Source organism: Ornithorhynchus anatinus, chromosome 3, assembly GCF_004115215.2.
Source record: "Ornithorhynchus anatinus isolate Pmale09 chromosome 3, mOrnAna1.pri.v4, whole genome shotgun sequence".
Classification (NCBI taxonomy): domain Eukaryota; kingdom Metazoa; phylum Chordata; class Mammalia; order Monotremata; family Ornithorhynchidae; genus Ornithorhynchus; species Ornithorhynchus anatinus.
Genome location: NC_041730.1, coordinates 2,817,973 through 2,840,986, shown reverse-complemented (window position 1 = coordinate 2,840,986; position 23,014 = coordinate 2,817,973). Strand labels below are relative to the sequence as shown.

The 23,014-nt window shown below is 53.4% G+C and overlaps 1 protein-coding gene across 1 annotated transcript in view; it reads left to right on the top strand.

Moving 5' to 3' along the window:
* Positions 1 to 23,014, top strand: part of LOC103166071 (mucin-5AC-like) — a 70,400-nt gene that overhangs the window by 42,359 nt on the left and 5,027 nt on the right. The window contains exons 26-37 of the mRNA XM_029059393.1: positions 33 to 189; positions 439 to 567; positions 1,912 to 2,053; positions 3,607 to 3,653; positions 3,767 to 3,946; positions 6,303 to 8,354; positions 10,608 to 11,143; positions 12,969 to 13,143; positions 14,567 to 14,817; positions 18,826 to 19,009; positions 21,740 to 21,932; positions 22,765 to 22,943. Of these exons, the coding sequence (XP_028915226.1) occupies positions 33 to 189; positions 439 to 567; positions 1,912 to 2,053; positions 3,607 to 3,653; positions 3,767 to 3,946; positions 6,303 to 8,354; positions 10,608 to 11,143; positions 12,969 to 13,143; positions 14,567 to 14,817; positions 18,826 to 19,009; positions 21,740 to 21,932; positions 22,765 to 22,943 (4,225 nt within the window). The remainder of the gene's footprint in view (positions 1 to 32; positions 190 to 438; positions 568 to 1,911; positions 2,054 to 3,606; positions 3,654 to 3,766; positions 3,947 to 6,302; positions 8,355 to 10,607; positions 11,144 to 12,968; positions 13,144 to 14,566; positions 14,818 to 18,825; positions 19,010 to 21,739; positions 21,933 to 22,764; positions 22,944 to 23,014) is intronic.

The following is a 23,014-nucleotide window of genomic DNA, read 5'->3' as shown; positions in this document are numbered from 1 at the left end:
ATGAACATTGCATCCTCCGTGGCGGCGGGCAGGTGGAGCCGTCGAAGTTCTACGAGGCCTGCGTGAACGACGCGTGCGCCTGCGACAGCGGCGGGGACTGTGAGTGTTTCTGCACCGCCGTGGCCGCCTACGCCCGGGCCTGCAACCGGGTCGGGGTCTGCGTCTCCTGGAGGACCCCCGACATCTGCCGTGAGTGCCCGCCCGCACACCCCCAGACGGTGCCGGGCCTGGGACAGGGGGCCGGGAGGAGGGGGTGGACAGAGGCAAGGGAGTCGGGGAGGAGACGAGCGTGGGTCACGGATGGGGTACGGCCCCCACCTTCCCGGAGCCGGACGCAGGGGAATGAGGGGTCAGTGGTCTCCCTGAGCCCCGTCCCCGGCTGCCTGGGCCGGACTGGGTGACCGCCCCCTGACCCGGCCTCCGGCCTGCTTCCCCCAGCCCTGTTCTGCGATTACTACAACCCCAAGGGTGAGTGTGAGTGGCACTACCAGCCGTGTGGAGCCGCCTGCATGAAGACCTGCCGTAATCCCACCGGGAAATGTCTGGAAGATGCACAAGGCCTGGAAGGTAAAATCCTGGGATGCATCCATGGGTCTCCATTTCCACTGGCCATCACCTACCCTGCCCCCTCCCCCCGGGATGGCGAGGTCAAGGAGCTAATAATAATAATGATGGTATTTGTTAAGCGCTTACTATGTGCCAGGCACTGTACTAAGCACTGGGGTGGATGCAAGCTAGCAGTACTAAGCAAAACTGCCTGTCTTGATGGATAGAGCACTGGCCTGGGAGTCATGGGTTCTAATTCCAGTTCCGCCACATGTCTGCTGCGTGACCTTGGGCAAATCACTTCTTTGGGCCTCAGTTCCCTCATCTGTATAATGGGGATTAAGACTGTGAGCCCCCTATGGGACAGGGACTGTGTCCAACCTGACTACCTTGTAAGAATAATAATGATGGTATTTGTTAAACGTTTGTTAAGCATTAATATGCTAAGCACAGTTCTAAGCGCTCGAGTAGATACAAGGTAATCAGGTTGTCCCACGTGGGGCTCACTGTCTTAATCCCCATTTTACAGATGAGGTAAATGAGGCACAGAGAAGGGAAGTGACTTGCCCAAGTTCACACAGCAGACAAATGGCAGAGCTGGGATTAGAACCCATGTCCTCTGACTCCCAAACTGGTCCTCTTTTCACTGAGCCACACTGCTTCTCTATATCTCTTGTATCTACCCCAGTGCTTAGAACAGTGCTCGGCACCTAGTAAGCACTTAACAAGTACCATAATTATTATTATTATTTTTATTATGCAAGCAAATCAGGTCGGGCACAGTCCCCGATCCACATGGGGCTCACAGTCTCAAATCCCATTTTACACATGAGGCCCAGAGAAGTGAAGTGATTTGCCTAAAGTCACACAACAGACCAATGGTGGAACCGGGATTAGAACCCAGGCCCTTTGACTCCCAAGCCGTGCTCTATCCACTAAGCCATGCTGGCAATCAGTGGTCTTTATTAAGCACTTACTTTGGGCTGTCTTGGACACTTAAACACTTAGGAAAGAACAGTTGAGCTTGTCGACACAATCCCTGCCCTCAAGGAGCGTCCGACAGTCTGCTGAGTGCAGAGCACTGAATTGAGCGCTTGCGAGAGGACGGTAAAGTTAGACACCATCCCTGCCCAGGAGGAGCTGACAATCTGCTGTGTGCAGAGCACTGTACTGAGCGCTTGCATGAGGACGACAGTGTTAGGTGATCCCTGCCTTCAAGGAGCTTCCAGTTCAGTGGGTGAAGAACAGCACCAGCCTTCCCTATCTGCCCCCACGCTGACCGCCGTCACCCTGCACGCCGTCTCGGGCCCCACCGGGATCTCCCCCCGTGGATTAAGATCCCAAAGCCCCTCTCCGCTCCCACAGGCTGCTACCCGACGTGCCCCGCGGAGTCGCCCCTCTTCGACGAGGACCAGATGAAATGCGTCCGGACCTGCGGCTGCATAGACCGGGAGAAGTACTACAAGCCGGGGGCCAGGGTGGACACCGGCAATACCTGCCACACGTGGTAGGGGCACATCCCCTGCCCCCCCAAGGCCCGAGGGCCTTAACCGGGCACTGCCCGGGTTCAGTCATTCATTTATTCATATTTATCGAGCCTTTACTGTGTGCAGAGCACTGTACTGAGCGCTTGGGAGAGGACAGTAGAACAATAAACAGACGCATTCCCTGCCCACAACGAGGTCTCGGTCTAGGGGAGGAGACAGACATTAGTAGAAATAAATAAATGACAGAAATAGGTCTCTCGGGATGTCCCGCTTTGCCCTCATTGGCTCACGCCAGTCACCGGTTACTTGGGATTCTGGGAACTCCTGGGTTGGTGCCTCGGGGAAATAATAATAATGATGGCATTTGTTAAGTACTTACTATGTGCCAAGCACTGTTCTAAGCATTGGGGTAGATTGTCCCACATAGGGCTCAAGAGTCTTCATCCCCATTTTAGAGTTGAGGTAACCAAGGCACAGAGAAATTAAGTGGCTTGCCCCAAGTAATAATAATAATAATGTTGGTATTTGTTAAGCGCTTACTATGTGCCGAGCACTGTTCTAAGCGCTGGGGTAGACATAGGGGAATCAGGTTGTCCTACGTGGGGCTCACGGTCTTAATCCCCATTTTACAGATGAGGGAACTGAGGCACAGAGAAGTTAAGTGACTTGCCCACAGTCACACAGCCAACAAGTGGCAGAGCTGGGATTCGAACTCATGAGCCCTGACTCCAAAGCCCCTGCTCTTTCCACTGAGCCACGCTGCTTCTCTAATCACACAGCTGACAAGTGGCAGAGCCGGGATTAGAACCCTTGACCTCCGACTCCCAAGCCCAGGCTTTTTCCATTAGGTGGGGTATGTTGGGGTGGAGAAGGTCCTGGAGGGGGCTATTTCAAGACGCCTGGAGTATATGTTCATTCATTCATATTTATTGAGCACTTACTGTGTGCAGAGGACTGTACTAGGCAATTGGGATGCCTACTATGTACTGGAGGCCTTTTGCATTCAGAGTGCGTGTACTAAGCACCTACTGGGTGCAGAGTACTGTAGGGAGCATCTGTTGGGTGCAGAGCACTGTACTGGATGCCTACTGTGTGCAGACCGCTGTATTCATTCATTCATTCATTCATTTAATCGTATTTACCGAGCACTTACTCTATGCAGAGAGTTGTACTGGATACCTGTTCTGTACAGATGCTGTACTGGGTGCCTACTGTGTGCAGAGTACTGTACGGAGAGTCTGTTGGGTGCAGAGCACTGTACTGGACACCTATTGTATGCAGAGTGCTTTTCAGGGTGCTTGCTGTGTGCCGATACTTGTATGGAGAACCTGCTTGGTGCACACTGCTGTACTGAGCGCCTGTTATGTGCAGAGCTCTGTAATAGACACTGGGAATGTGAAGAGCATTAGAAGACGCAGTGCCCCTCTCAGTGGCCATTTCGCCGGGCGGATGTGCTTTGATTCTGGGCTGGGGCCGACGGAGAGGGGAAAAGCTGACACCCACCCACCCATCTCACCCCCTCCCCACCCCATCCCGCCCCATCAAACCCGTCTCCCCTTCCTTTCCTCTCCAGCACGTGCCGAGAGAATAACCACATGGAGTGCAAGTATGACCCCAAGGGTAAGGCCCACCTCTCCTTCGGGGGGCAGGGGGTACCTGGAGAGCACCGGTGGGCCCCCAGCTGGCCCCCCGGGGCCTCCTGACCCTCCTCCCTTTCCCCGGCCGCGGGACAGAGTGTACCTGCACGTTCCAAGGCCGGACCTTCGCCCCGGGAGAGGTCATCTACCACACCTCGGACGGCGCGGGTGGCTGCCTGATGGCCCGGTGCGGCCGAGACGGCGCCATCCTCAGGAACGTGTCCGCCTGCCCCGCCGCCCCCTCCCCGACGGCCACCTTCTCCTTCTCCAGCAGTGGTGAGGCATCGTCTCCCCGCTCCCGGCCCCCCGCCCACCCCCAGAGACCCCCCGGTCAGCCCTCTCCGTGCTCCGCGGCCCTGATCACCACTTTCTCCTTCTCCAGTGGCGGTGAGGCCTCGCCCCCCACCCATCTCCGGCCCCACAGACCCTTTATTCATCCCCTCCTCCCACCCTCAAGGCACTTATGTCCATATCTCTCATTTATTTCTTTCTACTAATATCTGCCTCCCCTTCTAGACTGGGAGCTCACTGTGGGCAGTGAATGTGTGGGCGCTGTGGGCAGAGAAGCAGCGTGGCTCAGTGGAAAGAGCACGGGCTTTGGAGTCAGAGGTCATGGGTTCGATTCCCAGCTCGGCCACTTGTCAGCTGTGTGACTTTGGGCAAGTCACTTAACTTCTCAGTGCCTCAGTTACCTCATCTGTAAAATGGGGATTAAGACTGTGAGCCCCACGTGGGACAACCTGATTCCCCTGTGTCTACCCCGGGGCTTAGAACAGTGCTCGGCACATAGTAAGCGCTTAACAAATACCAACATTATTATTATTATTCATGTGTCTGTTTATTGTCATATCATACTCTCCCAAGCGCTTAGTACAGTGGTCTGCGCACAGAAAGCACTCAATAAGTACCTTCGACTGACTGGCTGGCTCTAAGAATAATAACTGTGGTATTCATTAAGCGCTTACTGGATGCCATGTACAGTTCATGGCAAATACCAACATTATTATTATTATTAGAGAAGCAGCGTGGCTCAGTGGAAAGAGCACGGGCTTTGGAGTCAGAGGTCATGAGTTCGAATCCCAGCTCTGCCACTTGTCAGCTGTGGGACTGTGGGCAAGTCACTTCACTTCTCTGGGCCTCAGTGACCTCATCTGTAAAACGGGGATTAAGACTGTGAGCCCCACGTGGGACATCCTGATTCCCCTGTGTCTACCCCAGCGCTTAGAACAGTGCTCGGCACATAGTAAGCGCTTAACAAATACCAACATTATTATTAGTATGACACTCTGGGGTGGATACAAGCAAAGCGGGTTGGACACAGTCCCTGTCCCACGTGGGGCTCACGGTCTCAATCCCCATTTTACAGATGAGGGAACTGAGGCTCAGAGAAGTGAAGTGACTTGCCCAAGGTCACACAGCAGACAAGGGGAAGAGCCAGAATTAGAACCCATGACCTTCTGACTCCCAGTTCTCATTGGAGGCCCATTGTCTAACCACCACGCCATGCTGCTTCATATGATTCACCCACGGGGGACCCATCAGTGTCTGGGGAGCCTGGGGCCACTTGGTCAGCCCTGTCTGTGCTCTGCGGGTGGGTGAGAGAAAGCCCCCCCAATCCCTGGTCAACCCCCTGAAGTTTAATGGAGGACTGGTCCCCCCTGGGGAGGAGCAGAAGTGTGGCCTAGTGGATGGAGCATGGGCCTGAACCCAGAAGGACCTGAGTTCTAATTCCAGCTCCGCCACTTATCTGCTGGGTGACCTTGGGCAAGTCTCTTCCCTGGGCCTCAGTTCCCTCATCCGTAAACTGGGGATTTAATGCGGGGTCTCCCTCCTGTTTAGACCGCGAGCCTTCTGTGGGACAAAGACCGTCTCTGACGTGATTAACTTGAATCTACTTCAGTGTTTAGAAGGGTGCTTGACTCATAGTAAGCGCTTAACAAATACTACAATTATTATTATTATTATTACCACCACACTGACCATGCAGCTCTGTACCAAGTGCTTAGTGGGTGCGAAACTCTGTACTGGGCGCTCAGGCGACAGTGACCACAGAAGCAGCAGTGTAAACGCAGCTGGGCCTTGCCCTCCAGGAGCTTACCTTTTTAATTTTTTTCCTCAGTCCTGGGGTAGAGCCACAGTTCGGACACAGTCCCTGTCTCTCACTGGGTTCATACTCTTCATCCCTTCATTCATTCAGTTGTATTTATTGAGCGCTTACTGTGTGCAGACCACTGTAGTAAGCGCTTGAGACGGGTACAACAATAAGCAGACACATTCCCTGCCCGAGGGAACTGAGGCCCAGAGAAGTGAAGTGACTAGCCCAAAGTCACACAGCAGGCAAATGGCAGAGTCGGGATTAGAGCCCTGGGCCTTCTGACTCATTCATTCATTTGTATTTATTGAGCGCTTACTGAGTGCAGAGCACTGGACTAAGCGCTTGGGAAGCACAGGACCCTGCTCTACGCAATGGGCCATGCTGCTTCCAGTGTAATGGGGGCTGGGGTTGGGGTTACCGAAGGATCCAAGAGGAACCCACCGTGGTTCCGGGCCAGCGGGGACGAGGACACCGCCCGGACGAGCCAATGAATCGGCGGGAAAATCCCCGACGCCTTTGGCTTCTCTTCAATCCCAGTGGGAGCCTCTCTGGACACCACCGGCACCGCCAATGTCGCACCCGCAACCGGGCCCTCAACTCCGCCTGGAACCGTACTGGGAATCGCAACCTCATCCGCGACTCTAACCGTGCCTGGACTGGCACCCGGGACCACAACTGCACTCGCGACTACAACAGGAGCTGCTTCCGCACCCGGAACCACCATCACAACTGGTACCACAACTGGAACCGTGATCGCACCCGGGCCTGCACTTGGAACCACTCCCGGACACACCCCCGGAAGCACACCAGGGCATACATCTGGACTCACACCCGAGCACACACCCAGAATCACACCCGCGCACACACCCGAAATCACACCTGAGCACACACCCGGAATCACATCCGAGCACCCACCTGGAACCACACCCGAGCACACGCCCGGAATCCCACTTGGGTACACACTTGGAATCACAACTGGGCACACACCTGGAATCATACCTGTGAACACAATCAGAATCACACCCGGGCACACACCTGGAATCGCTACAGGGAACACGCTTGGTATCACAGCCATGCACACACCTGGAGCCCCATTCAGTGTCATATCTGGAAACACCCCGGGAACGACACTCAGGGTCACACCTGGAATCACACCCAGTGTCACACCTAGAAGGACACTCGGTGTCACACCAAGAATCACACCCAGTGCCACACCAGGAACGATCCTCAGGGTCACACCTGGAATCACACCCATTGTCACACCAAGAAACACCCTCAGGGCCACACCTGAAACCAAACTCAGGGTCACACCTGGAATCACATTCAGCGTCACACCTAGAAACACACCCAGTGTCACACCCGGAACGGCCCCCGGAGCCCCACCGGAAACTCCCCGCCTCGACACCCTGAGAAGCAGCCCTCCCCCGGGCCCGCCCGGCCCCCCAACACCCGGGAGATGCACACGGGACTCTTGCAGCTGGTCCCCGTGGCTGGACGTGAGCCGTCCGGGCCAGGGCAACAGCAGTGGTGACTTTGAGACGTGGGAGAACATCCGGGCGGCGGGGCACCGGGTGTGTGAGACCCCCACAGCGGTCCGGTGCAGGGCCGAGGATGCCCCCGCTGCCCCACTGGGCACCCCGGGAAGACAGGTGGAGTGCAGTGCGGCCAAGGGCCTGCTCTGCTTTAACAGAGACCAGGCCTCGGGCGTGTGCGCCAACTACCAGATCCAGGTGCTGTGCTGCCACCGGGAGCCGTGCCCTTCGTCGCCAACGGGCACCTTCAACCCCACGACGCCTTGCTCCCGTCGCGTCTGCGGGTGGACCGAGTGGCTGGACGCCAGCTACCCCGGGCCCGGGCGGGACGGTGGCGACTTTGAGACGCTGGAGAACCTGAGGGCCAGCGGACACGCCGTGTGTGCCAGCCCGGAGGGCGTGGAGTGCCGGGCCCGGGCCTTGCCCGATGTCCCGCTGGAGCACCTTGGCCAGCGGGTGCTGTGCCACCCGGCCGTCGGGCTGCTGTGCCACAACGACGACCAGACGCCCCCCGTCTGCTACAACTACGAGGTCCGGCTCCGCTGCTGCCGGCAGGCGGAGGGCTGCCCCCCGGAGACCCCGACGTCCACCGGCCCTCGCCCCCCTCTGACGGGCAGCCAGGCCCCGGCCTGCGAGCCCCCCTGCTCCTGGACCGAGTGGTTCGATGTGGACTTCCCATCGGCCGGCCCCGGGGGTGGGGACGTCGAGACCTATGCCCACATCGCAGCCAGAGGGGGGAGTCTCTGCCCCCCGGCAGGCCGCATCTCCCGCCTCCAGTGCAGGGCGCGGGACCACCCAGACCTCGGCCTCGACAGCCTGGGGCAGGTGGTGACCTGTGACCCCGACTTCGGGCTCGTGTGCAAGAACCAGGACCAGGCCGGAAGGGGCGGCATGTGCCTCAACTATGAGATTCGGGTGATGTGCTGCGAGCCCCGTCCGTCCTGCCCCTCGCCCCCGCCCCCCGGGGGGTCCGCGCCCACCCCCCACCTCGCTCCTCCATCTGGGACTCCCGCCGCCACCTGCTTCTGCCACGTGTACGGGAAGTTGCATCCGCAGGGTGAGTGACCCCTCTCCCTGGGCACCCCCTGGGGGTCGGGCACCTGGGCCTAAAGCTCAGGGAGGAAGGCGATGGTGGGGAGTGGGGGAGGATGAAGACATTATGCGGGAATGGGACCAGGTTTGGGGGTCCGCCTGGGACGGGGCGGCTGCTTATCCGTCACCTAGTCTCCTCATCATATAATAATAATTATGTGCTCACTATGTGTCAAGAACTGTACTGAGTGCTGGGGTGGAGACAAGCAAATCGGGTTGAGCGCGGTCCCAGACCCACGTGGGGTTCACGGTCTCACTCCCCATTTTGCAGATAAGGGAACTGAGGCACAGAGAACTGAAGTGACTTGCTCAAGGTCACACAGCAGAGAAGTGGTGGAGCAGGGATTAGAACCCAGGTCCTCTGTCTCCCAGGCCCATGTAGCCACTGCACCATGCTGCGTCCACCTCCTTCTTCCACCCTTCCTCCTCTTCTTTCTCTTTCTCCTTCTCCGGAGAAGTAGCGTGGCCCAGTGGATAAGAGCCCGGGCCTGGGAGTCAGAAGGACCTGGGTTCTAGTCCCGGCTCCACTACCTGCCTGCTGTGTGACCCCGGGCAAGTCACTTAACCTCTTTGTCCCTCAGTTTCCTCATCTCTAAAATGAGGATTAAAATTGTGAGCCCCATGTGGGACTGGGACTGTGTCCAAACTGATTTGCTTGTGTCCACTTTAGTGCTTAGAGCAGTGCCTGGCACCTAGTAGGTTCTTAAATATTACAATTACTACTTTTCCTTCCCAGCTTTCTTCTCTCTCTCTTTCTCCCCCTTTCCCCAATCTCTTCCTCCTCCTTCACCCCCCTTTTCTCCCCAACGTCCTCCTTCTCCACTCCTTCTTCCCCCCAACTTCTTCCTCCTCCTTCATCCTCCTCTCGACCTTCTTTCCCCCTCCTCACCTTCCTCCTCCTCCCCCTTCTCACCACCCTTTTCCTCTCCTCCTCTTTACTTTCCTCCTCCTCCTTCACCCCCTCTTTCTCTCCACCTTCTTCCTCCTCCTCCTCCTCCTCCTATCCTCCCCACCCTCTTCCTCTTCATCAGTCTCCTCCTCATCATCCATGGTATTTATTGAGCACTTCCATGTGAAGAGCACTGGACTAAACGCTTGGGAGAGTACAATACAGCACACTTGGCAGACATGTTTCCTGCCCATAACAGTCTCCTCGTGTGCCCCTCTTTCTCCCCGTCTTTTCCTCCTCCTCCCCACCCTCTTCCTTCTCCATTCCCCCACCCCTTCCGCCTCCTTACCTTCTCCTTCATCCTCACCGACGGTCTTATTCCTCTTCCTTTCCAACTTCTGCTCCCCTGAACGTCTCCCTCACCTCGAAAATCACAAAGATGGGGTGCCCCCCCTCCCTGGAGGGAAGGAGACCCTCAAAGTTTGTGGAGGGAGGGGTCCTCTGACTTTTCTTGACTGCGCCTGGTGAAGGAAGCCCATCACAGGGCGATCCCTGCATTCATCCCATCATATTTGTCCCTCAGCAAATTTGAAGCAGCGTGGTGCAGTGGAAAGAGCACGGGCTTTGGAGTCAGGGCTCATGAGTTCGAATCCCAGCTCTGCCACTTGTCAGCTGTGTGACTGTGGGCAAGTCACTTCACTTCTCTGGGCCTCAGTTCCCTCATCTGTAAAATGGGGATTAAGACTGTGAGCCCCACGTGGGACAACCTGATTCCCCTGTGTTTACCCCAGCGCTTAGAACAGTGCTCTGCACATAGTAAGCGCTTAACAAATACCAACATTATTATATTTATTGAGCGCCTAGTGTGTGCAGAGCACTTGAGAGAGTACGATACGACAATAAACAGTTGCTTTCCCTGCCCACGATGAGCCGAAAGTCTGGCTGGGGCAGGGGGACCCCAGCGGTCCCACAGATTTGCAGAGAGAGTTAGGCCCCTCTGCCCGGGAGCTAGAACAGGAGCTCCCTGTGGGCAGGGAGGGAGTCCCAGCCAGGAGGACGGATGTCTCAAGACTTCAGGGTGGCACTGTGCTCCCCGGGGGCACTCGGGCCATGCCACCCCATGGCATCATCCTCTAAAGATGGAGACGGCCTCAACCCCTGCCCCGGCTGGGACCCCAACCGTCCTCAGCGCCCTGACCTCTGACACCACCAGCCTCTGAGCTCTGTCTGCTGCTCCCAGGCTGTGATCCCCCCACTCGCCAGCTCTCTGACCTGCTCATCGGCTCCCCTCGCCCCCCATTCACCGGGCTCCCCCACCCCCACCCCCAGGGAGCCTGGTGTACAACCGGACGGACGGCTCCGGGCACTGCTACCTGGCCATTTGCGGGTCCGACTGTGCCATCGAGAGGGCGGTGCTGCCGTGCCACTCCACCGGGCCTACCTCCTCCCCTCCGGACCTGGCTGCCCCGGCGACCCTGACCTCCTCCACCCCGACCTTCATGACCCCGACAGCCACCACTGGCACCTCGACCGCCCCCAGGACCCCGACCTCTGCCACTCCCACCCCAACTTTCACTGCTGCCGAGACCCCGACTTCTGCCTCCACCGGGACCCCAACCCCTGCCCCTGCTGGGACCCCAACCATCCTTGGGACCCCACCCCTCGCCCCCATCAGGCCCCTAACCCCTACCGCCGTCGGGCCCCCGACCTCTGCCATCCCTGAGACCCCAATATCCACCCCCGATGGGACCCCGACTTCCATCGCTGCTGGAACCCCGAACTCCGCCACCGCTGGGCCCCCGACTTCTGGCAACCCCGCCGCCGACATCGCCACCGGCTGCGACAGCATCTTCCCGGCCCGGAAGGTGAGAGTAAGACCTCCCCCACCTCATGCCCGTCCTCGCACGGGAGACCGTCCCCTCATTCGGTCCCGTGCAGCCCACCCTCTGGCCCCCAGGTCCTCTTCTTGAAGGAAGCAACATGGTCTAGTGGATAGAGCCTGGGCCTGGGAGTCAGAAGGTCATGGGTTCTAATCCCAGCTCCGCCACTTGTCTGCCGTGTGGCCTTGGGCAAGTCACTTCACTTCTCCATACCTCAGTTACCTCATCTAAAAAAAGAGTTTGAAACCGTGAGCCTCAAGCGGGACAGGGACTGTATTCATTCATTCATTCAATAGTATTTATTGAGCGCTTACTATGTGCAGAGCACTGTACTAAGCGGCTTGGAATGTACAAATCGGTAACAGATAGAGACGGTCTCTGCCCTTCGATGGGCTTACAGTCTAATTGGGGGAGACGGACAGACAAGAACAATAGCAATAAGTAGAATCAAGGGGATGAACATCTTATTAAAACCATAGCAAATAAATAGAATTAAGCCCAACCCTTTGTGCTTGTTTCCACCCCAGTGCTTAGTACAGTGCCTGGCACAGAGTGAGTGCTTAATAAATACCGTCATCATTATTATTTGCTTATATCCACCCCAGCTCTTAGTACAGTGCCTGGCATGTAGTAAGCGCTTAGCAAATGCCAAAATTGTTATTATTATTTTTATTATTAAGTGAAGTGACTTGCCCAAGGTCAGACAGCAGATTTCTCTGGGCCTCAGTTACCTCATCTGTAAAACAGGGAATTAAGACTGAGCCCCATGTGGGACAGGGACTGTATCCAACCTAATTAACTTGTGCCTGTTATAGCCCTTAGAACAGTGCTTGGCACCTGTATATATTCTTTATTACCCTATTTATTTTGTTAATGAGGTGTACATCCCCTTGATTCTATTTATCTTGATAATGTTGTCTTGGTTTTGTTTTGTTCTGTTTTGCTTTGCTGTCCGTCTCCCCCGGTTAGACTGTGAGCCCATCAATGGGCAGGGATTGTCTCTACCTGTTGCTGAATTGTACATTCCAGCAGTGGGGAAGCAGCGTGGCTCAGTGGAAAGAGCCTGGGCTTCGGAGTCAGAGGTCATGAGTTCCACTCCCGGCTCTGCCACTTGTCAGCTGTGTGACTGTGGGCAAGTCACTTAACTTCTCTGTGCTCATTTACCTCATCTGTAAAATGGGGATTAACTGTGAGCCTCACGTGGGACGATCTGATGACCCTGTATCTCCCCCAGCGCTTAGAACAGTGCTCTGCACATAGTAAGCGCTTAACAAAAACCAACATTATTATTAATTATTATTATAAGCACTTGGGAAAGTACAGTACAACAACTATTGTTTCAATGTCCTCTCCCAAGCACTTAGTACAGTGCTTTGCCCACATTCTGGCATAATGGATAGAGCACAGGTCTGGGAGTCTGAAAGTCATGCGTTCTAATCCAGATTCTGCCGCTTGTCTGCTGTGTTTGACTTTGGGAAAGTCACTTCTCTGGGCTTCAGTGACCTCATCTGGAAAATGGGGATTTGAGACTGTGAGCCTCACGTAGGACAACCTGATTTGCTTGTATCCACCCCTGGGCTTAGTGCCTGGCACATAGTAAGCGCTCAACAAATATAATAATAATAATTATAGTAACATTAAGTTGTCAATAAATACGATCGAATCAATGCGGGGCCTGTCCAAAGTCATGGAGCGGAGGGGGGTCCCCGAGAGCAAGGGTGCCCCCATCCCGTCCATTCCCCCCCGGGGCCTGGTTGTCCCCCACCCTCTGCAGCCTCTGGTGACTAGTGCCCTCCGTTTGTTTTTCCAGAGAGGAGAGAGCTGGCCCGTGAACGCTTGCCAGACGGCCACCTGCAAGGGCGACAACGTGGTGGCCCTGACACCCCTGCCGTGCCCTCCTGCCGAGCCCATCCGCTGCGCCAGCGGGTACCCGCCCCTCGAAGTTCTCGGGGATGACGGCTGCTGCTTCCGCTACGAGTGCCCGTGTGAGTGGGCAGCCTGGGCCGGCGGGTGGACGGTGGGCAGGGGCCGTGTCTGCCGGCGATACCGTTCCTTTCCCAAGCGCTCAGCACAGTGCTCTGCACACAGGAGACCGGAAGCTCCTTGAGAACAGGGATTGTGTCTTCTAGTTCTATTTTCCTCTCCCAAGTGCTCAGCACAGTGCTCTGCATATAGTAGACTCCTTGAGGGCAGGCATCATGGAAATAAGCAGCGTAGTTCAGTGGAAAGAGCATGGGCTCAGGTGTCAGAGGTGGTGGGTTCTAATCCCCACACCGCCACTTAGGTGTGTGCCCTTGGGCAAGTCACTTAACTTCTCTGTGCCTCAGCTACCTCATCTGTAAAATGGGGACTAAGTCTGTGAGCCCCACTTGGGACAACCTGATTACCTTGTACCTATCCCAGTGCTTGTGAGCACTTAAGATATACCATCATTATTACTATCATTATTATTATTATCATGTCTTCAAGCTTTATTTTCCCCTCCCAAGCACTCAGCACAGTGCTTTGCACACTGTGTACTATAAGCTCCCAGAGGGCAGATATCTCAGCACTGTACTTGTCTGCTCAACTATATATATTTTCATTACCCTATTTATTTTGTTAATGAAATGTACATCGCCTTGATTCTATTTATTTTCTATTGTTTTAATGAGATGTTCATCCCCGTGATTCTATTTATTGCTATTGATTCTATTTCTTGCTATCGTTCTTGTCTGTCCATCTCCCCCGATTAGACTGTGAGCCCGTCAAAGGGCAGGGACTGTATCTGTTACCGATTTGTACATTCCAAGTGCTTAGTACAGTGCTCTGCACATAGTAAGCGCTCAATAAATACTATTGAATAAATGAATATCATCTCTATTAACACTAGCAGACTCTCCCAAGTGGTCATCGCAGTGCCTTGCACACCTTGAGGGCAGGAACCGTGTCTCCTAAATCTGTCGGACTGTCCCAAGCGTTCCGTCCACCGCTTTGCACCTGGGAAGGGCTCTGTAGCGCCCTTGATCGATTGACAGAGAAGCAATGTGGCCCAGAGGCTAGAGCCGGGCCTGAGAGTCAGAAGGACCTGGGTGCTAATCCTGACCCTGCCATTTGTCTGCTGTGTAACCTTGGGCAAGTTGCTTCACTTCTCTGGGCCTCAGTTCCCTCATCTGTAAAATGGAGATTGAGTGTGAGCCCCATGGGAGACAGGGACTGCATCCAACCTGATTAATTTGTATCTACCCCAGCGCTTAGAATATTGTTTGCTGCATAGTAAGCGCTCTGTGGTCCGGGAATATGTCTATTTATTGTTGCATTGTCCTCTCCCAAGTGCTTAGTACAATGCTCTGCACACAGTAAGTGCTCAATAAATGATAGCATGAATGAAGTACCATCATTATTATTATTAATAATTATTATTGACAGGTGTCTGCTCGGGCTGGGGAGACCCCCACTACATCACCTTCGATGGCGTCTATTACACGTTCCTGGACAACTGCACCTACGTGCTGGTTCAGGAAATTCGGCCCAAGTTCGGTCCCTTCCGCGTGCTGGTGGACAACTCGTTCTGCAGTGCCCGGGACGGCCTCTCTTGCCCCCACGCCCTCATCATCCAGTACAAGGCCAACACCGTCATCCTGACCCGTGGGCCGGGCCGCGGACTGACCGCCAACAAGGTAGAGCACCACTAGCCCTGGACCCTTCTGTGACTCGCTGTCCCCCATAGTATTCGTTAAGCAAATACCATCATCATCATTATCATCAAACGCTTACTATGTGCCAAGCACTGTTCTAAACGCTGGGGTTGATGCGAGGTAATCAGGTTGTCCCACGTGGGGCTCACAGTCTTAATCCCCAATTTACAGATGCGATAACCGAGGCACAGAGAAGTTTAGTGACTTGCCCAAGGTCACGGAGGCAGAGAAGTGGAAGAGCCGGGATTAGAATTCACGTCCTCTAAATCCCAAGCCTTGCTCTTGCCACTAGGCCCTGCTGCTTCTTGGCAGCGTTCAGCATACAGTGCCCATAGTCAATTGTATTGATTGAGCACTTACTGTGTGCAGAGCACTGTACTAAGTGCTTGGGAGAGTACGATGTAGCAATAAGTAGACACAGTTCCCGCCTATAATGAGTTTACAGTCTAGAGGGGGAGACAGACATAAAAAGAAGAAATAAATGACAAGATATGGATAGAAGTGGTGTGGGGCTGGAAGGGAGGATGAATAAAGGGAGCAGGTCAGGGTGATGCAGAAGGGGGTGGGAGAAGAGGAAAGGGGGGCTTAGTCAATCAGTAATAATAATAATAATAACTGTGATATTTGTTAAGCCCTTACTTTGTGCCAAGAACTGTACTAAGCACTGGAGTGATTAGGGTGGGTCCCTGTCCCTTGTGGGGCTCACAGTCTCAATCCCCATTTTACAGATGAGATAACTGAGGCTCAGAGAAGTGAAATGTCTTGCCCAGGGTACACAGCCAACAAGTGGAGGAGCCAGGATTAGAACTCATGACTTTCTGACTCCCAGGCCCGTGCTCTACCCACTATGCCATGAGAAGCAGCATGGCCCAGTGGAAAGAGCCTGGGTCTGAGAGTCAGGGGACCCAGGTTCTAATGCAGGCTCCGTCGCTTGTTGGCTGTATGACCACGGGCAAGTCACTTCACTTCTCTGGGCCTCAGTAACCTCATCTGCGAAACGGGAATAAAGACTGTGAGCTCCAGGAGGGCCGGGGATTATGTCCAACTTGATTTCTGACTATCTTGTATCCACCCCAGCGATAGCTACAGTGCCCGACACTCGGTAAGCACCTTATAAATATAATTAAAAAAAATTAAGTTCTTCCCGGGTGCGGTGCTCTGTATCAATCAATGGATGGTATTTATTGAGTGCTTACGCTGTACTAGGCTTACACAGGTGGGAATTACACGTGGTCCGGGTCCCTCAAGCGATCTATATTTCCAATTGATTGATTGATGGAGAGTTTGACCGTGCTTCTCTTTCGCTTAAGCTCAGTCAATCAGTCAATCAATCATTTGCATTTATTGAGCATTTATTGTATGCAGAGCACTGTAATAAACACTTGGGAAAGGACAGGCCGACAACGTAACAGACATATTCCCTGCCCACAAAAAGCTTCTAGTCTAGAGGAGGAGACAGACATTAATAGAAATAATTACGTATATGGATATAAGTGGTGTGGGGCTGGGAGGGGGGCTGAATAAAGGGAGCAGGTCACATTCATTCATTCATTCAATTGTATTTATTGAGCGCTTACTATATGCAGAGCACTGTACTAAGCGCTTGGAATGTACAATTCGATAGCAGGCACAGGGCAAAACTTACTTGTATTTTGAGCCCCATATGGGACAGGGACTGTGTCTGACTCGATTACTTTTTATACCCCACAGTGCTCAATATGTGTCTGACACATAGCGATAAACGTATCCCATAATTATTAGTGGGGAATTGAACCCAGATGTCCTGACTCCTAGTTCCACGTTCTTTCCACTAATCCACGCTGAGATGTACATCCCCTTGATTCTATTTATTGCTATTGTTTTTGTCTGTCTCCCCCAGTTAGACTGTAAGCCTGTCAATGGGCAGGGACTGTCTTTATCTGTTGCCCAATTGTACATTCCAAGCGCTTAGTACAGTGCTCTGCACATAGTAGCGTGGCTCAGTGGAAAGAGCACGGGCTTTGGAGTCAGAGGTCATGGGTTCGAATCCCCGTTCTGCCACTTGTCAGCTGTGGGACTGTGGGCAAGTCACTTAACTTCTCTGGGCCTCAGTTACCTCATCTGTAAAATGGGGATTAAGACTGTGAGCCCCAAGTGGGACAACCTGATTCCCCTGTGCCTACCCCAGTGCTTAGAACAGTGCTCTGCACACAGTAAGCGCTTAACAAATACCAACATTATTATTATTATAGTAAGCGTTCAATAAATACTAATGAATGAATGAATGAATACCAGCCCCATTTTGCGAATGGGAACGACGTGGCCCAGAGAAGTCCGGCGACTTGCCCAAGGTCACGCAGCAGAGGGGGGACTCAAACCCGTGTCTCTCCCGGTTCCCCCATCCACCGGGGTTGACCGATCCATAATAATAATAATAATAATAATGTTGGTATTTGTTAAGCGCTTACTATGTGCCGAGCACTGTTCTAGGCGCTGGGGTAGACATAGGGGAATCAGGTTGTCCCACGTGGGGCTCACAGTCTTAATCCCCATTTTACAGATGAGGGAACTGAGGCACAGAGAAGTTAAGTGACTTGCCCACAGTCACACAGCTGACAAGTGGCAGAGCTGGGATTCGAACTCATGAGCCCTGACTCCAAAGCCCTTGCTCTTTCCACTGAGCCACGCTGCTTCTACCCTTGCTGGGGAGCACTGTTTCTGGGAGAAGCAGTATGGTCTAGTGGACAGAGCCTGGGTCAGGGAGTCAGAGGACCTGGGTTCTAATCCCAGCTCTGCACATGTCTGCTGAATGGCCTAGGGGAAGTCACTTTGCTTCTCTGAGGTTCAGTTTCCTCATCTCTAAAATGGGGATTAAATACCTGTGGTCCTTCCTGTTTAGATTGGCAGCCCCATGTGGGACAGGGACCGTGTCCGAGCTAATTACTTGTACCTACCCCAGTGCTTAGAACTCGGGAAGCAGCGTGGCCTAGTGGAAAGAGTAAGGGCTTGGGAGTCAGAGGTCATGGGTTCTAAACCTGGCACCTCCACGTATCAGCTGTGTGACTTTGGGCAAGTCTCTTCACTTCTCTGTGCCTCAGTGACCTCATCTGTAAAAGGCGGGTGAAGACTGTGACCCCACATGGGACAAGCTGATTACCTTGTTTCTACCCCAGCGCTTAGAATAGTGCTTGGCACATAATAAGCGCTTAACAAATACCATTATTATTATTATTGTTAGCAGTGCTTGACTTGAATCAGTGTATCTTAGCCGTTAGAGCCCCGACCTAGGCGTCAACAGGACCTGGGTTCTAATCCAAGCTCTGCCACTTGTCTGCTGTGTGACCTCGGTCATGTCACTTCACTTCTCCAGGCCTCAGTTCCCTCAACTGTCAAATGGGGATTAAGACTGTGAGCTCCATGTGGGACAAGGACTGTGTCCAACCTAATTAGCTCGCATCGACCCATTTGCTTAATACAGTCCTTGGCACATAGTAATCACTTAAATGCTGTATTTTCGAAAAAGTGCTTAACAAATATCATATAAAAGAGGGGCTCTGAGCCTAGTGAGTCCCCCTCCAAGCAGCATGGCCCAGTGGCTAGAGCCCGTGCCTGGGAGTCCGAAGGACCTGGGTTCTAATCCCAGCTCTGTCACTTGTCTGCTGTGTGACCTTGGGCAAATCATTTAACTTCTCCATGGTCAGTTCCCTTATCTGTAAAATGGGGATTAAGACTGTGAGCCCCATGTGGGACAGGGACTATGTTCAACCTGATTATCTTGTTTCTACCCCGGTGCTTAATACAGTGCCTGGCACCAAGTCAGTGCTTAACAAATACCACAATTATTCATTCAGTTGTACTCATTGAGCGCTTACTGTGTCAGAACACTGGACGAAGCACTTGGAAAGTACAATTCAGCAATGAAAAGAGACAATCATTATTAATTAATATTACCCGGTCACCACCCCTCCCTCACCCTGACCGCGTTTGCCTGGTCCACGCCATTTTGCACAGATCATCTTTAACAACAAGACCGTGTCCCCTGGCTACCACTGGGATGGAGTCACCATTTCCTCCGCCGGGGTGAAGATGATGGTGTCCATCCCAGCCCTCGGAGCACACATCATGTTCAGCGGCCTGATCTTCTCCATCGAACTGCCCTTCAGCAAATTTGGCCACAACACGGAAGGCCAGTGTGGTACGTACCCCACCCCCAGAGCCCGACCCCGCCATCACCCTTCTGTCTTCTGATTTTTTTAAAATTCTAGTCACATAATAATAATAATAATGGCATTTGTTAAGCACTTACTATGTGTCAAGATTCATTCAATCATATTTACTGGGCGATTATTGTGTTCCAAGCACTGTACTAAGCGCTTGGGGGATGACAGTACAACAACAGACACATTCCTGCCCACAGTGAGCTTACAGGCTAGATCTGTTGGGACCAAGACTGTGAGTCCTGAAAGGGATGGGGACTGTGTCTGACCTGATTATCTTGCCTCAGCGCTTAGTACAGGACCTGGCACATAGTAAGCGGTTAACAAATACCATCATCATCATCATCATCACTGTTATAAGCAGTGGGTTAGATACAAGCTTTATCAGTCCCTGTCCCTCATGTCCCACAGTCTTAATCCCCATTTTGCAGATGAAGGAACTGAGGCACAGAATAATAATACTAATGTTGGTATTTGTTAAGCGCTTACTATGTGCAAAGCACTGTTCCAAGCGCTGGAGGGGATACAAGGTGATCAGGTTGTCCCACTAGGGGCTCCCAGTCTTCACCCCATTTTACAGATGAGGTAACTGAGGCCCAGAGAAGTGAAGTGACTTGCCCAAAGTCACACAGCTGACAGGTGGCAGAGCCGGGATTAGAACCCATGAACTCTGACTCCCAAGCCTGTGCTCTTTCCACAGAGCCACACTGCTTCTCTAAGACAAGTGAAGTGACTGGCCCAAAGTCACACAATCACATCAATCTATCAATCAGTCATATTTATTTTATGTTTTTTAATGGAATTTTTGAAGGGTTTACTATGTGCCTGGCACTGTACTAAGCGCCTGGAAGAAACAAGATAATCAGGTTGAACACAGTCCATGTCCTACATGGGGCTCACAGTCTTAATCACCATTTTCCAGATGAGGGAACTGAGGCCCAGAGAAGTGAAGTGATTTGCCCCAGGTCACCCAGCAGTCATGTGGTGGAGCTGAGATTAGAACCCAGGTCTTCTGACTCCTAGGCCTGGGCTCTTTCCATTAGGTCACACTGCTTCTTCCCCAAAACCCAAGCAACTGGAAGAACCGGCGAGGTTTAGTGGCTAGAGCCCAGGCCTGGAAGTCATAAGGATATAAATTCTAATCCCGGCTCCGCCGCGTGTCTGCTGTGTGGCCTTGGGCAAGTCACTTCATTTCTCTGCGCCTCAGTTACCTCATCTATAAAATAGGGATGAGTGTGAGTCCCATGAGGGCCAGGGATTAATTCAATCATATTTATTGAGTGCTTACTGTGTGCAGAGCACTGTACTAAGTGCTTAATGATTAAATCCTACCTGATTTTCTTGTATCTACCCCAATGCTTAGAATTGTGCTTGGCACAAAAGTAAGCACTTAACAAGTACCATTATTATTATTATTAACCGAGAAGCAGAGCAGCCTAGAGGAAAGAGCCCAGGCCTAAGAGTCAGAGGACCTGGGTTCTAATCCCGGCTCCTCCACTTGCCCGCTGTGTGACCTTGGGCAAGACACTCCATTTCTCAGTGCCTCAGTTTCCTTGGCTATAAAATGAGGATTAAATCCCACTCCCTCCCTATTTAGCCTGTGAGCTCCAGGTGGGACAGGGACTCTCAGGGCCTTCTCCAGACTGTGAGCTGGTTGAGGACAGGGAATGCATCCATCTGTTGTTGTATTGTCCTCTCCCAAGCGCTTAGTACGTTGCTCTGCACACAGTAAGCACTCAACATAGGCAATTGAATGAAAAGAACAATGAAAACTTTGCCAAACGGCCCAGATTTCATGTTCTGTTCCTCTTCTAAACAGAGCAGTCGGTTCCACTGAGTTTCTGGGTCCCTTTGGACCCTCTGTGCTATTTTCCCCCCGGCCCAGAACAGGCACGTATGTGATCATCCAATGCCCTGTGCTCCCCCAATTCCCTCATTCCCTCCCCTCTTCTCTGCCGAACTGGACTGTACCTTATTTTTTATAGCTTTTGTTCTTAAATGCTCAACCTGATAAACGTGTATCTACCACAGCACTTAGAACGGTGTTTTCATTCATCCAGTCATATTTATCGAGTGCTAAATGTATGCAGAGCACTGTACTAACCACTTGGGAGAGTATGTGGCTTAGTGGCAAGAGCGTGGGCTCGGGAGTCAGAGGGCATGGGTTCTAATCCTAGCTCTGCCACTTATCATCTGTGTAACCTTGGGCAAGTCACTTAACTTCTCTGTGCCTCAGTTACCTAATCTGGCAAATGGCGATTAAGACTGTGAGCCCCACGTGGGACAACCTGATGACCTTGTATCTACCCCAGCGCTTAGAACAGTACTTGGCACATAGTAAGTGCTTAACAAATGCCATCATTATTATTACACTGCTGTGTGACCTTGGGCAACTCCCTTAACTTCTCTGGGTCTGTTACCTCATCTGTAAAATGGGGATGGAGACTGTGAGCTCCAAGTGGGACAACCTGATTACCTTGTATCTACCTCAGTGCTTAGAACCTCCCTCACTGACCACATTCTCCCAGGCGCTCAGCACAGTGCCTAGCTTTTGTGGGTTGGTGCTCAGACAGTGCCTGGTCCTTGAGAGGCATCAGCACAGTGCCTAGCCTTTGGGAGATGGTCAATATAGCGCCTAGCCCTTAGGAGGCATCAGCACAGTGCCTAGCCTTTGGGAGGCACTCAGTACAGAGGACGGATGGCCCTAGGAACATGCAGCAACAACCAAACGGACGAGTGCCGGCAGCCGGATGGGAAGACGGCGCAGTCGTGCGCGTCGATGGCCACCCTCTGGAGGCACGGCAGCAGCCGGGGATCTCCCTGCCTGCTCCACCCGGGACCGGTGCCCACCTCCCAGCCCTGCCCGGGACCCTCGCCCACCTGCCAGCTCATCCTCAGCCAGTAAGAACCCCCTTGCTCTATACCCACCCCCTGCTCCATGCCCCCCCCCAGTACTCCTGGTGGGTGGGGTAGACCTGCCCAACCCCTGCTCCACTTCGGCCCCCTGCTTAATCAATCAGTCGATCGTACTGGTTGAGCACTTACTGTGTGCAGAGCACTGGACTAAGCACTTGGGAGATGACAGGACAACAATAAACAGTGACATTCCCTGCCCACAACGAGCTTACAGACTAAAGGGGGAGACGGACATGAATTGAAATATATAAATAAGTGACAGATAGGGACATAAGTGGTGTGGGGCTGGGAGTGGGGGGATGAATAAAAGGAGTAAATCAGGGCGACACAGAAGGAAGTGGGAGAAGAAGAAAGGGGGCTCAGTCAGGGAAGGCCTCTGGGAGGAGGTGTGTCTTCAATAAGGTTTTGAAGTCGGGGAAGAGGCATTTTGTGTCAGATTTGAGGAAGGAGGGTGTTCCACAGAGACAGGATGTGGGTGAGGGGTCGACGACGAGACAGGTGAGATGGAGGCCCAGTGAGAAGGTTGGCACTAGAGGAGCTAAGTGTGCCGGCTGGGTGGTCGTAGGAGAGGAGCGAGGTGAGGTAGGAGAAGGCCACCTTCCTGCTAGAACAGGTTTCCTCTAGAGAGTGGGGACCCTCCAAGAGAAAGAGACCCCCCAGATGGGGAGGGCGCTTGGTACGATGCACGTTACCCAAAATACTGCCACTATCCCGCCCGGGCCCGAGCAGACCCCCAACTCGTCAAGGGCTGGCAGCCGCCGTCATTCCCCTCTGACCAGCCACCCCTACTGACCGCGGCTCCGGCCGTGTCCCCCAGGGTCTTCTCCCCATGCCACGGGGCCGTCCCGCCGGGGCCCTACCTGGAGGGCTGCGTGTTCGACGAGTGCCACGGCGTGGACCCCCGAGTGGCCTGCTCGGCCCTGGAACTGTACGCTGCCCGTTGTGCTGCCCGGGGCATCTGCATCCCCTGGAGGGACCAAGCCAAGGCCCAGTGTCGTGAGTGTTCACCTCTCCCGGGGTCACCGGCCGCCGTGGGGCTGCAAGGGTGGTGGATGGGGGTACCTGAG